Raw genomic sequence first — 15,603 nt, forward strand, 5'->3', positions numbered from 1 at the left:
AGCCAGCAGGGGAGCACTATGTACATTATTTAATTTAATCCTCACTGTGGTTTTCAAAATAAGTGTACTATTGGCGCCCCCTTTTATAGATGAGGAACAGCTCAGCTCTTGTAACTTGTCCCAAATCATACAGCTCTTTAAGCCCCTGCACAGACACTTGAGCAGATGGAAATATATGAACATGTGCACATATGATGTGCACCCACACCACACCACTACCGTCCCACAGGGAAAGCTAACGTAAGAAGGTTTCCAACACTTATCAACTATGAGAAAATGCAGGTAAGAATTAACATTATTAACAACAGAAATATGAGTTTATGGTTACAGAATTGTAGCACTCCTTTAATGACATGATTTGAAAGCACTGACATGTACATATCTGTTAATCCAGCCCCTGAAACTGCAGGCCCATCTCCCTTTCTCTGATCCTAGAACACATATAACTCTTGAAATTTTATTTAAGGGAGCTACTTGCAAGAACTGCCTAGCACTCCTCAGTTCAGTTCAGTTCAGTCACTCAGTCGTGTCCGACTCTTTGCAACCCCATGAATCGCAGCACGCCAGGCCTCCCTGTCTATCACCAACTCCTGGAGTTCACTCAGACTCATGTCCATCGAGTCCGTGATGCCATCCAGCCATCTCATCCTGGGTCGTCTCCTTCTCCTCCTGCCCCCGATCCCTCCCAGCATCAGAGTCTTTTCCAATGAGTCAACTCTCTGCATGAGGTGTCCAAAGTACTGGAGCTTCAGCTTTAGCATCATTCCTTCCAAAGAAATCCCAGGGCTGATCTCCTTCAGAATGGACTGGTTGGATCTCCTTGCAGTCCAAGGGACTCTCAAGAGTCTTCTCCAACACCACAGTTCAAAAGCATCAATTCTTCGGCGCTCAGCCTTCTTCACAGTCCAACTCTCACACCCATACATGACCACAGGAAAAACCACAGCCTTGACTAGACAGACCTTTGTTGGCAAAGTACTGTCTGCTTTTGAATATGCTATCTAGGTTGGTCATAACTTTTCTTCCAAGGAGTAAGCGTCTTTTAATTTCATGGCTGCAGTCACCATCTGCAGTGATTTTGAAGCTCCCCAAAATAAAGTCTGACACTGTTTCTACTGTTTCCCCATCTATTTCCCATGAAGTGATGGGACTGGATGCCATGATCTTCGTTTTCTGAATGTTGAGCTTTAAGCCAACTTTTTCACTCTCCTCTTTCACTTTCATCAAGAGGCTTTTTAGCTCTTCACTTTCTGCCATAAGGGTGGTGTCATCTGCATATATGAGGTTATTGATATTTCTCCTGGCAATCTTGATTCCAGCTTGTGTTTCTTCCAGTCCAGCGTTTCTCATGATGTACTCTGCATATAAGTTAAATAAGCAGGGTGACAATATACAGCCTTGATGAACTCCTTTTCCTATTTGGAACCAGTCTGTTGTTCCATGTCCAGTTCTAACTGTTGCTTCCTGACCTGCATACAGATTTCTCAGGAGGCAGGTCAGGTGGTCTGGTATTCCCATCTCTTTCAGAATTTTCCACAGTTTATTGTGATCCACACAGTCAAAGGCTTTGGCATAGTCAATAAAGCAGAAATAGATGTTTTTCTGGAACTCTCTTGCTTTTTCCATGATCCAGCGGATGTTGGCAAATTGATCTCTGGTTCCTCTGCCTTTTCTAAAACCAGCTTGAACATCAGGGAGTTCATGGTTCACGTATTGCTGAAGTCTGGCTTAGAGAATTTTGAGCATTACTTTACTAGCATGTGAGATGAATGCAACTGTGCAGTAGTTTGAGCATTCTTTGGCATTGCCTTTCTTTGGGATTGGAATGAAAACTGACCTTTTCCAGTCCTGTGGCCCTGCTGAGTTTTCCAAACTTGCTGGCATATTGAGTGCAGCACTTTCATAGCATCATCTTTCAGCACTTGAAATAGCTCAACTGGAATTCCATCACCTCCACTAGCTTTGTTCGTAGTGATGCTTTCTAAGGCCCACTTGACTTCACATTCCAAGATATCTGGCTCTAGATTAGTGATCACATCATCATGATTATCTGGGTCGTGAAGATCTTTTTTGTACATTCTGTGTATTCTTGCCACCTCCTAATATCTTCTGCTTCTGTTAGGTCCAGACAATTTCTGTCCTTTATCAAGCCCATCTTTGCATGAAATGTTCCCTTGGATTCTCTAATTTTCTTGAAGAGATCTCTAGTCTTTCCCATTCTGTTGTTTTCCTCTATTTCTTTGCATTGATCGCTGAAGAAGGCTTTCTTATCCTCTTCTTGCTATTCTTTGGAACTCTGCATTCAGATGCTTATATCTTTGCTTTTCACCTCTCTTCTTTTCACAGCTATTTGTGAGGCCTCCCCAGACAGCCATTTTGCTTTTTTGCATTTCTTTTCCATGGGGATGGTCTTGATCCCTGTCTCCTGTACAATGTCATGAACCTTATTTTGTTATGACCTAGTAGAAAACTTGGAAATGTCTTAAGCCTGTTTAAAGGTATGAAATCCATCTTAGTATCCTTCAAAAATGGACAAAACCCACTTTATTAAGACAACTCCTGTAATTCAGTAGTCGAGTATATTTACAAGCAATTTTGGCTTTCAGGTATTTAATCAATTAGTTATTTTAGTTGTCTAGAGGGCTCAGATATACAATTTCTCCTTGGGAATGGAACCAAACGAAACTTTAAAGATTATACTCCGTATACTTCAATTAAAGTACTAAATCATACAAATGTTTATCTAAGCAGCTACTTAGAGGCCTAGTAGTAGGCTCATGTATGCCGTGATTTTTACAATGATTATAATCATCTGAACGGGTTTTTTTTGGGTGAATTTGTGTTTGTCTTTCCTAGGAGACCCTTTTTCCAAATCAGGATTTTATATAACAAATGTAGTGTTTTAGTAGTAAATAGCTAACACTTAAAAGTAGATTTCATGTGGTTGTTCTAACCAATGCAGAGTACACAGTAATACTAAACTTATGCTATTTAAAATGTTGTCATGTAAGTTCAGTTCAGTTGCTCAGTCATGTCTGACTCTGCGATACCACGGACCACAGCACGCCAGGCCTCCCTGTCCATCACCAACTCCTGGAGTTTACTCAAACTCTTGTCCATTGAGTCAGTGATGCCATCCAACCATCTCATCCTCTGTCATCCCCTTCTCCTCCCACCTTCAATTTTTCTCAGCATCAGGGTCTTTTCAAATGCATCGGTCAGTTGTCATGTAACATTAAAGACAACAAGAGTTAACAGGAGAGTTAAGAGAAAAAAATATTTGCCCCAAATAAAATAAGCAGAGTTTTCTATATGAATGTTGGAATGACCAAGTACAGTTTTTTAAGTGTCTTAAAATTATGTTCAGACACTCATATCTCAAATTACCGTAAAATTCAATGACGTAAAATTCAAAAATTGATTCAGTAATCTATTTTTGCCTTACGATTCTTTAGGAATATACATTATATGCATAAAGCAAGGACAAGCTGTATGCAACAACTATTTGAAATTCCTATTAAAAACAGTAAGTCCTTTTCATAGTCATCATCATGAAGGCGAAATTACAGGTTTCCTTCATATACTTCAATTTCAGTTCAGAAATGAGAACGAGCCTGTGGGTACAATTTCTTACAAGTATTAACTAAACCAGAAACCAGTGACAAGTCTGTACTTAAGCTAGGAAATCAGATACACCTGACAGGCCAAAAATACTTCTGCTGTTAAGGGGTGCTTTTCTCAGGGTCCCTGTGACATTCCAAAGGTAAGTATTCTCTCAAATACTCTCCTTACACTAAGTCATTTGAACACACAGGGAACTTCCTGTGGTTTCAAGCAGACCAACAGATGTTTTTGTTTAGTAAAGAAATTTAATTTTACTTAAAGAGATTGACTGTGGAAGTTCATTTAGCAAGAAGGAACTACAAACCCTCTTTAAATTTCTGCAACTTAAGTGAGACAGTATCAAAATTCTCAGCACAAGTAAAAGACCTTGGAATATGTTATAAAACCAGTGAAATACTGAAGAAACAGGGATAAAACATACAGGAATTTTAAAAAGATTTAGGGTAGTCTTCCTATTCTAGAATAGTCTTCCTGTTCTAGCAGATAAAATTATATATGCTATACAAGTAGCTGTCAAAATTTATGAGTTATGTGTTTAATATTCACATGTCTAATTCTGTTTTAGGCAAGCTACCTACAGTTGCTAAGTACAGGCTGTCAATCACTGTCTTCATTATGCCTTTTCAATTATGTAAACTTTTCATTTAAATGAGCAAATTAAGTCCCACTTTCAAACAGAACTAAACAAACCAAAGATTTTTCTGGACAATTACTTCTCATTAATCACCTGGCAGGAGGCCTTCCCCACCAAGAAACTACTGACTGAAGGACTGAGACAGGCACTCTCCAAGGTGGCAGGACACACACACTGCACAAACACTTCTGTGCACCTTCTCCAGGAGCGCACAGCCCTCATTCCAGTGTCACCAGCTTGTAATGACTTATCCTTGGAGGGTGGATGAATTCAGAACCATGAGCAGGCGCCTCACCTTATGCGAGCTGGGTCTACTGTAAGGCAGCGTCTGTGCGTGGTGCTGGCTGCTGCTCTGAGTTCCTGCTTCTCGGACAGTGCTTCCAGGCTGGGGTTTCCCTGGTCTGGCAATTGTTAAACTCACCCTCTCCCCGCTGGCCTGGAGGAAATACAGACACAGCCACCAGTCATTACCGATGTTTCTCATTTCGCAGAGCACAAGTACTTCCCATCACTGCGCCAGCGCCTTGCCTGGGGTGGCTGCAAGTGCCTGGTGGTAGGAGGAAGGGAGCTGGTCTTGTGAGCTTGTGGTTCAAGGTGTCTGCCGCTGAAATACACACACAGCTCTTGGACAGACCCTCCCCAGACCTCCCTCCCCAACAACCCAGGCAGAGCAGTCCACCTCCCCAAGAAGGTGTTCTTCCTCCCCAGGACTTCTTGAAGGGTAACTTTCTTTTAAAATGAAAACAAAACATGCAGTCTGTCAATAGGAGATGACGGAGTCAACCAGCTGGTGAAGATCAGGACACAGTTCTACACTTACTTTCATAGTTAGGATGTTCACAGCATACTGCAGACACAAAGCTGCAAATTCAGAACTTACAAGGTAAGTGCATGTGTTGCATAAATGTGTGTCTGTCTGTGGACATACACACTCAGGAGTTTGTAAGGATGTTCTCCAAACAATGTTGACATCGCTTGCAGTGTTTAGTGCAAATTCAATTTTAACATATTTTCAATATTTTATCTTTGGTATTTTATTTCCATTTTAGACACAGAATCTATTTTTACAATCCTCAATAAGATTATTGAAAGTGAAAGTTGCTCAGTTGTGTCTGACTCTTTGTGACCACACGAACTGTAGCCTGCCAGGCTCCTCTGCCCATGGAATTCTCCAGGGGATCTTGCCAACCCAGGGGTCAAACCCATTCATTTTTCTCAAAAAGAAACTTAAATTGAGCAACTTGAGTTTTCTATGCCTTGGGGGAAAAAAATCACAACACAAAATATGATGTAACTATTTAAATTATAAAAATCCAAATAAATGTATTACTGATGAAAAATTTTAAGTGTGTTTTCTACCTGTGTAACTATATTTTCCACATTTTGGTTAGAAATTTAGAACACTGCCTGAGACACAGTCAATATATATTGCTCTCTTCTTGGCTATCTTACTGAACTGACTTCTCACTTCAAAAAGCCTATCCAACTCACTCATTTCCTTTAACAAATTTCCAAACTGGGTTAACTTCCCCCCTACCCACACACACACAAGATAAACTGTTCTCAGCAGTACAGCAGCTGATGCAACCCACAGGTATAGCCCCTGGTGCCCTGAGTGCTGCCTCTGATGTGAGGGAATGTCAAGGCATTCGATTTCTTTAAGCTTGAAGTCTATGAAATAAGACCAATGCCTGAAACTCCTCTCAGTGCAGTATGGCTTTGAATGTTTCCTGAAGGCTACATTTAACCAAAAAGTGAAAAAAAAAGGGGGGGGGGGAGTAGGTCAAAGGGGGAGCAAAACCTGGGTTTTCTTAGTCTTAAAACCTCACGGTTATTTGATTCTATGTACATATACATATTTCATGACTATCAACCTATCTTAATTTCAGATACTCAATTAACAGATGCTTGGTTTCCACTGCAATATGTGTTGTGCCTCCTTAAAAAAACCCATTTTGCTTTACCTTTCTGTAAGGCTGTGGGAAGCCCCCTCCCTTCCCCACTCCCCCTCAGATGCCATGGCATCCTAGAACCTAAAGATCTTCTCTGGTTTTTAACTCATCTGTTTTGATGCTGTTACTGAAAACACATTTCTTTTCTCTAATAATGACAACCTACTTCCAGAGAATATTATATTTTTTTAAAAAGGCACTATAGAGATACTCTGAATAGTAAGTTACCTTCCCCTATTTTTATGGACTGAGAAGTGCAGGGGAGTGGAGAGACCAGGTGAGTCGCACCTTCGGTGACTACAGCCCCTGGGGTCTTGCTGCTCCCACAAGTCCACATGTGAAGTGTGGACACCACCACCGGCCACCTGCACCAAAGGGCCTTTAGAAACAGCCCACCTAGAAGGTCATGGGGGTGTAGATCAGCTGGGAAGAGGCAGGACTAGCATGGATTAGACAGTATGGAAGAATTTAGGTGGCCTGGCTGGATGGTGAGGTGACATTGCACCACCCCGGACCAATCGCTGTTACCTGCTGTTGGGAACGCACATTGAGCTCCAAGGGGAGACTGGGCAAGCACAGTGGGCGCAGGCAGGGCTCACCTGGATGATCTGGGCGGCCAGCTCAGGCGTCCCGTGCTTCAGGTCGTGGCCATTGATAGCCAGCACCCGGTCGTTGCTGCTCAGCCGACCGTCCTGGGCCGCCAGCCCCCCTTCCAACAGGTCAAGGATGAAGACCCCCGGCTCGTCGGTTCTGCGCACGAGTTTGATGCCTAGCTGCTCAGCAGAGTCCCGCTTGTGCAGCACCACTGGGAAGACTTCCTCCCGGGGCGAGCTGCCCTCGGGGTGGCCGTGCGCGCGGCTTCCGAAGCGCCTCTCGCGAAGCACGGTGAGCTGCAGAGTGCTGCAGGGCTGTGACAGCACGGCCCGGGCATAGTTGTGTGACACGCTGCTGATGTTGTAGTTGTTGACCTGTAAAGAAAGCATTAGGACGACTCTTATTTTCCCAAGTTGTGGAAATGTATAACATTTCTAAAGGAGACCAACCTTGTGAAAAACATATACAGTCATTATTTACAAAGAACACTTTACAAAGACATTCTAAAAGACAGACTTTCTAAAATTAACTTAAAATGAAGAGCAGTATGTAGAGAGTGGTACTTCAGATCACAGCCTTTAATGATAGCTGGATAACCTGTGGTGGATTTCAGAGCTTGTTTGAGTGAGTGTCTCATGTGTAAAATGTGTTTACCACTATCCACTCCACCGAGTCAGGATGAGCCTAACTAGTCAACATCAGGTATGACAAGGGGTGATGAAAGACTAGCTCTAGTTGAACAGAAACAGAAGGTCTACTGGATTATAAGTTTGCTTGATCAAATGAAATCCACTTAAGTTAGAGAAAATAAACTTAAGGAAACTGGCGCATTCCAAATGTATCTTATTTCAGATGAGTGACTTACTTTAAAGCAGATAATCATAATTTCACTCTAATTCTTTGGCTCACAAGTGTAATGTATCTAACAAACATAAGCATAATTTAGTACTCACTGAACACTTAAACTTTGTAACTCTGAAATAAGTACAGTTGACTGATCCTTGGACATGTAACATCACTAAGAAAATACACCCAGTTCTAGTTGTTTACCCAATGGGAGGAGATTAGCACAGCTCTTGTGTTTTTCACAGTGAGAGCTGCTCCCAACCCAACGCCAGCAGCGAGGGGGACAAGGCTCTGAATAGCAGTGACAGGCTCTGGCTGAGGTAGGTGTGATCACCTGAACTCCTTACATTTTTTTCATGTTAATCTACATGAAGCAAGGCCTCCCCACTTCCTGTTACTCTAGAGTTGATAGTTCTGAACACTATTATCTTGAAATTTTGTTGATTTTGGCCTGTTGATGTCTTTAAAACGTCAATCAAATTCATAGGTATCGTACACAAACTTGCTATTCTCCCAAATCTGAGCCTTTTGTGCATTTGGTAGCCACCCAAGCCCTCAATAAGAACACTTTATAACACGGGATCAAGTACATAATTGAAGCAGTGTCTAAAAAGACTAGTCAGCCATGGATCCATGAATCAAAAACCATCCTTTCTGTCTATTCAGCTAAGAGCCACCTAGCTCTCAGTTCACATTTGTCTTTCTTGCATTCAGATATCACACGACTCTGGCCGAAACCCAGTCGTAGCCACGTGAAAGCATATAGCCTCTTAACTAGCCTTGAGCAGTAGGTGTGGAATATCCCACAAGGGAAAAAGGTTTTCCCTCATGAATGTGTGGCTGCTGGAAAAATGCAGAGAAAGAAGAGACCAAATAAATTATTGTTTCTAGGCTTTGTAAAGGCAGTGCCAGAAGAGTAAACTCTACCATTTTGGTTGAATGTGCTTTGTACCAGTGTAATCAACACATGGGGCTTCTTCTCTGGTGGCTCAGACAGTAAAGACTCTGCCTGCAGTGCAAGAGACCCGAGTTTGATCCCTGGGTCGAGAAGATCCCCTGGAGAAGGTCATGGCAACCCACTCCAGTATTCTGGGGAACCCCATGGACAGAGGAGCCAGGCAGGCTACAGTCCATGGGGTCACAAAGAGTTGGACATAACTGAGCGACTCACACTTTCACTTCACTTTCAATCAACACATGGCTGTAGTTATTTTCCTTTAAAACTGAACATGCCTCAATCACTGATGATAACTCCAACTGAGAACACTCATTCTTCATAATGCTCTTAAAAGTTGTATTATCTTTCATTGTGACACTGATGTAATTTATACCAGCAGTATTTTTTTTCTTCCAACTGCTCCAAAGGCTGCATCACAAAAGGCCCTGAAGGTATATGGGTCTCCTAGTCAAAGAATCTATGTAGCAGAAGAAGGTGTGTGTTTAATGTGGGAAAACCAAAGCCACACCTGTTGCTGCAAATAGTTTGCTAAAATAAAAGCACAGGCTTAGAGCTCTTTGCTCTATAAATATACCATCTTCACAACTCTCGTGTATTTTCAAATTGGGCTCCATGTATTATTTATGTAGCTCATACAAAGATGGAGATAACCAGATAGTAACAAATTCCAAGCAGCCTCCTTTCCCAATATTCACTTCTGAGTGACCATTAATACTCCACATGTGGGTGAGGGGTGTGGCTTTACTTACTGGTTCCAGCACAACCAGCCAAGAGGCTAAGCAGAAGTCAGGGCCCACAGTAGCAGAGATCCTTTTGAATTCATTAATCAGGTTATATGTTCATACTTTTGTTACCAATTTGAATCATTAAACTGGATTTCAGACGACTATCACTAGAGTTATTAGAATTATGCCTCCATAAACAACAGAGCCTTGGAATTTCTATAATGTAAAATGTATATAGCTTTGAGTAAATTTTCAAAAAATATAGTCAATAATTTCAGATAACTGTAATGTTGAGTTATAAGGATTCAGTTATACTACCTAACACAATTCACTAAAACAAAGGAGTAAAAAGTCTACTGCCCAACTATATTAGCTAACAAAGCCTAAAAAACTATTTAACCTCAGTTGTAATCAAACAAATGCAAATGAAAACAAAGTATTTATTTTTACCTTTAAAATTTAGAAAAAGAATACCTAATGCTAGTATATCACTATTGGCAAAAAAGAAAACAGAAAAACCCATGTACACTTATTAACAGAATGGCTGGCAGTTGGAGAAAATGGGACCAAAATAAGACAATATATGAGCTGCAGAAAAGGGCAGCTGGGCTCTTTTCTTTTCCTGAACCGCCCGCGTGTCAGGATGTGGGGGCAACCCGCAGACCCAGCCTGGGAGTACAGGTGAGGTACCCACAGGTTTTGCCAGCCTCGTACAGCTAGAGACTAATGTCATAAGGTGAGAGCAATCACAGCTGTGCAGTGAAGAATGAGCTTACTGGTAAACACTGCACAGTCAAGAAGCTGAGTTTATATAACCAGGACTGGTGACGCTTCCTGTACCCTGTTTCTTCTTAGTATTTCTAACAAAACCCTGCTGGAAAGTTCCGTCTGTATCAGCCGTACTAAGGGCTTGGGGTCCAAGCGTTATAGTGGGGATAACATACCTGAGGGGCAGCATACACCTAGGGGTGGGGAAATTCCTAGAGGTTCCAGGTTTACTTCAATAAAGGAGGTGGCTATGCCTGGCAGGATGTTAGAGCCACATCCACTCCATCAGGGTGGCTGCGGTCACACAGAAAAGACAAGTCCACTTACACAGTGCACTGTCCTGATGTGCCCAGTAATGAATGGAGCAATGAAGATGGTCAGTGGCTCACAAAGGAGAGGGGAGAAAGGCTAAGCAGAACTGGAAGGACGAAGGTGGACAAGCCAGCACAGTGGGCCAGGCTGGAACTTCATCCTACACAGAAGCCTCACCTCCCTCTCCCCTCAGGCTTAAGGCTAAGAAAACACCACCTGTCCTAAGCCAGCTCTTGGGAAAGGGGAGAAATTGCTAACAAATTCTGACACACTTTGCATATAAAAACAGCAAAACTTACTTACATACAACTCAGGTCCCACAGTACCACAATGTTGTTCTAATCTCATGAGGAAGAACGAGAAAGCGCCTAGTTGACAGAGGAATTAAAACAAGTACCTGAAGAATCTGGTCCCCAGCAAGGAGGCGTCCGTCTTTGGCGATCACCCCATCGCGGTAGACTTCCTGGATGACAATGTTAATCAGTGGCGTTTCATTGCCACCCACAATACTAATTCCTAGCCGAATAAAAGGATTAGACCGGTGGATTTCGATGGTGGTGATTTCACCTTCTGGTAAGCTAAGTGGTTGTGGTGTGGCTGCCAAGTTAAAAGTGAGAGAAAAATACATGGAAAGAGAAACAACATTTTATATGTTGATTATCTTCAGGCAAAGAAGTCATATTACATTAACAGCTATGCAATACCACTGGATAAGAAAACAGAATGACAAACAATATCTGTGTGTTAAGATTATCTAAACATTTCTTCTCCTAAAGGTGATCAGTAAATTATTGCAACCAGCTACTATGTATCAGATCATGAGGGGTGACACAGAGATCTGGAAACTGTACTAAGAGAACATCACCTCATCCTAACTGATGAGATAGTCTGCAGGGTGGTATGTGTGAAAGTCACTCACTTGTGTCCGACTCTGCGACCCCATGGACTGTATAGGCCAGAATACTGGAGTGGGTTGCCTTTCCCTTCTCCAGGGAGTCTTCCCAACCCAGGGATCAAACCCAGGTCTCCCGCATTGCAGGCGGATTCTTTACCAGCTGAGCCACAAGGGGAGCCCAAGAATACTGGAGTGGGTAGCCTATCCCTTCTCCAGCAGATCTTCCTGACCCAGGAACTGAACCGGGGTCTCCTGCATTGCAGGAAGATTCTTTACCAACTGAGCTATGAAGGAAGCCCCTGGAGGGTGGAACAAATCTCAACAGTGCACAGTAGTATAAAGAAAAGACAGTTCTGGTATGTGGTCACCACAGGGGTAAGAGGGATGTCATATAGGCCCTGAGAAAGGGAGCGTCTTAAAAATGGGTTATGGCTATTGCGGGCAAAATCTGAATTTGTAGGAACTTCTTCAAGAAAAGTATATTTAAAAGTAATTTAATTTAAGTATTTAAAAGTAAATACCCAGGGCCAACCACCAAGCTATGCCTAGGAGCTACGACTATAGGCTTTCCTAGCGGGCGGGAGTCGAGGGGGCCACCAGAGCATCGCAGCAGAGGAGTGGCCTCGGTGTCAGGGACACACCCAGTCCTTCTCTGGCCGCACATGCTGACCGAGCACTCTCCAGACTCTCCCTGATACAGCCTCCTCACGGCACTGACACAGGTTTTGGGTCAGTTAGCGGATGGAGAGGGTCTGGCATACGGAGACTGACACAAGAGGCACTTAATCGGGGTCATTATTTTCGTTGCTCTTGATATTGTTTTCTTAGTCAAGAAGTGATAAGCAAATGTTTGAACACAAACACAATAAGAAGCAGTTTAACAACCAGTGAATCTTGGACTGAATATAAGAGGGAGTGGACAGGTCCCCTTCCTCGGGCTAAGGTCCACGTCCTGCTTCTAAGCTGCAAACTGTTAGAACTGTACCCCTAAATGGGTGACTTCTGTGGTATGTGAACCATATCTCAAAGTTAACTGTTTAAAGAGGAAAACAACACATGTGGGAGGGCAGTGGGGAGAGGTGGGAAGGAAGGAAGGAACGCCTGATTTCAGACAAGGTGGAGAACAGAGGCGGGGGCGGCACGTACTGTCCCCAGCCAGGCTCTCCTCAAAGGCGGGGTTGTCCAGGCCGGGCTCCTCCGTCCAGGACGGAAGGGATGCCGATGTCAGGGTCCGCCCTGAGCAGTCCGTTTCGGGTGATAAAGCAGCTGGAAGGTCTATGACAGTGGTTCCATTTTCATTCTCGATCTCCATCTGAGTCTTACTAGTTTTCCGTTTCTCTAGGGCAGCTCTCCGATGAGAAGCTCCAGGGCATCTAGAAAGACAACAGGGGGTGGTTTCCAGACAGTGTGAAAGGGGAAAAAAAAGGTGACTAATAGTTTGTATCACAACTAAACAACAGCAAAGGCTTCTATGCAAAAAGCACCTAGAAGTACCCGCAAGCAGTACATAATTCTGATCTTAATTTCCACAGAAACTAAATTCCTACCACTCCATGAAGCAAATTTAAAACAAGGCATCTGCACAAACAAGGATTTGGTATATCTCAAAGAATACTTCAGTAAGAAGCTGTGTTTAGGAATATATTAGTACATACCCAGTATACAGCACTACAGTAGTCTCTGCCCTGTGAGGGTTGTCCTGAGGCTCCAGTTAATCCCCCTTTTCACAGGTAGACGGCTGAACTGCAGTAGTGGGAACAAGCGCCTTTCTCCACATGCCGCCGGCACCCTGCCTCAGACCCTGAGCACTGCTGGCCTCTCTGCTCTTGCAACCAACACTGCACCTCACCCGCTAGGAGCAGAGATCCACATGAAGCTTCACCAGCTGCAGGAAGCTCAGCCAAGGCTCAGACTACCTACTTTATGACAGACAGGAAAGCAGGTGAAAACATACCTCCTGGTTTGTAAAAGCAAAGCTGCAACAGGGGAATTACAGGTACGCTATGAAACTTAAAGAATGTATTTCTAAGTTCTGGGGAAACTTCCATAAGTACCAAGAAATAAGAACTGTTACCTGGCTTGTTTTGACTTATTTAGGCAAACAAAGGAGGCAGATACATGCTTGTTTAAACATTTAAAGAAATTCTTATACATATGCTGGAAATGCTGCAAGGTGCCAGCTCTTTTCCACCTGATGCCTCGACAAGACACAGGATGAATAATGAATGCCATCTGAAGAGTGAGCAGGAGGAGTCGGGCATCTGTGAAGGAGAGAGCCAGGCACACAGCCCCAGACCCTGACTCGACTCCACAGACCCCACCGACTCTCCTGCTGGGGGAAGAAGTTTAGAAAAGGTGGGGCAGGGTAGACGACAGTCTTGTGTTCAAGACTGCAGCCTTTCATTCAATGACAGCATTCTTAAAAAATCTAAAATTTCAAACAAATTAAGTATAGAATTAAATTCAATTAAAGTATAGATTTCAATTAAAATTAGAAGTTATTCCCTAAGGGTATGAGTAATACAATTTCCCACATGAACCGAAGATTTATTTTAGGACCTGGATTTCAAGGTCTTGAGAAGGTCATTATGAAGTCTCTCTTCAGCACTCTCTCCTGACTCATTTTCCCTTCACCTTCCTAAAAAGGGGCACAATGGATATTCTGCGCTGCACTGCGGGGCAGTGCTCCACGGAGTGTTTCTGTAAGGGCCTGGTGAATGTTTTTGAAAATTAGATCACTGAAAAGATTACTTCTGTCGAGAAGTAATTAGAATTTAATTTGAAATTCACTTTTAAAATATTTTACTCAATAAAAAATTGACACAAAAAAACTGAATCATAAAAATACTTATAAGTAAGATAGGTAAAGATTTAGTTCTCAAAATATATATCATACACAAATATCTACACAGACTAGAAAAAAGAACTAGGAACAGAAATTGAAGAGGAAATACAAACAATATGAACACCTGGGAATTAGCCTAACAAATGACTAAAAAAATCCTACAAAGTAAATAAAGACTAAGAAATAGTTATTAAATACAGAAAAACAAGTTTAAAAAGCAAAACAAAGTTGCTAGAGAGGTAAAGAAACAGGTATATATAAGTTCCCAGTAGGAGAGCAAATTGGTAACAAGAATTAAAGACATTAAAAATGATGCCATACAAACATACAAAAGAATAAGCCTGCCTAGCACCAGAAGGAAGTTAGAGAGGGAACCTTTGGGAACACCCATGTTTAAATACGATGAACCAGCTGAGTAGATGGAGATAGAACAACCACACAAGGGCACAAACAAAGAAAAAGCAGCCAACTGTGTCAATGCCATGAAGGGGCAAATAAGATAAGGGCCACAGCGCTGGTCTGATCTGGAAATGAGAAGGTCACGGTGACCTTAGAGAGAACACTTTCAGTGATGAGGGCAGATGCCCAGACCAAACACATGCCACTCTGTTAACAAAATACATGCATTCCACAAAATCTGCAGAGCTTAGGGGAAAAGAGGGCTGGGGCAGACCATCCAAAACCAGGGTGTCTGGGGATGGGGATGGTTGCTACTGGGTACAGGGCTTCTTTCTAGGGTGTTGACACGTTCTAAAAATTAGACTGTGATGATGGTTACACAGTTCTGTGAATATACTAAAAACCACTGGTGGGAGGGGGGTTCATGTTTGGGAACGCATGTACACCCATGGTGGATTCATGTCAATGTATGGCAAAACCAATACAGTATTGTAAAGTAAAATAAAGTAAAAATAAAAATTAAAAATAAAATAAAATAAAAATAAAAACCACTGAATTGTACACTTCAAAATAACTGAAGTTTATGGTAGATGAAATATATCTCAATAAAACTAATTTTTAAACAAATATTAGGGAGCGAATAGACCAAAGCAAAGCTCTGACACAGGTGGCCAGAGTCAGTGTCCCTCCCATCTGTCAACATTTGGACCTGAAAGAGAAAGGAAGACACCAGGATGTGTTGAGTGTCTACGCTGTGCCTGCTGCTGTGTAGACGTTATGGACTGTATTCCACTGAATCCTCATAACCACTCTATTATCCCCATTTTACAAATGGGAAACCTGAACTAAGCCAAAACCACAGAGCTATCAAATTACAGAGTCAAAACCCAAACAAACTCAGATCTGACTTCAAAGATGTCTGCTCTTTATACTGGATCATACTAAGTTCAATCTTACGGAGTTCCATCTCTGCGCCTTAAGAAAACATAAATTACTTTGCTTTCACAAACTTCTACCTAGAAACACAACCATAGAACGTTACAGTAAGAAA

General features: G+C 42.4%; 1 protein-coding gene across 2 annotated transcripts in view; it reads right to left on the bottom strand.

The window, feature by feature from the left end:
• Positions 1-15,603, bottom strand: part of LNX2 (ligand of numb-protein X 2) — an 89,131-nt gene that overhangs the window by 22,464 nt on the left and 51,064 nt on the right. For both annotated transcript variants that reach the window (XM_018056589.1, XM_018056590.1), the window contains exons 3-6: positions 12,455-12,681; positions 10,811-11,010; positions 6,810-7,178; positions 4,554-4,694 (exon numbers count right to left, since the gene is read on the bottom strand). In XM_018056589.1, coding sequence (XP_017912078.1) covers positions 4,554-4,694; positions 6,810-7,178; positions 10,811-11,010; positions 12,455-12,681 — 937 coding nt within the window. The remainder of the gene's footprint in view (positions 1-4,553; positions 4,695-6,809; positions 7,179-10,810; positions 11,011-12,454; positions 12,682-15,603) is intronic.

Source organism: Capra hircus, chromosome 12, assembly GCF_001704415.2.
Source record: "Capra hircus breed San Clemente chromosome 12, ASM170441v1, whole genome shotgun sequence".
NCBI classification, from domain to species: Eukaryota; Metazoa; Chordata; class Mammalia; order Artiodactyla; family Bovidae; genus Capra; species Capra hircus.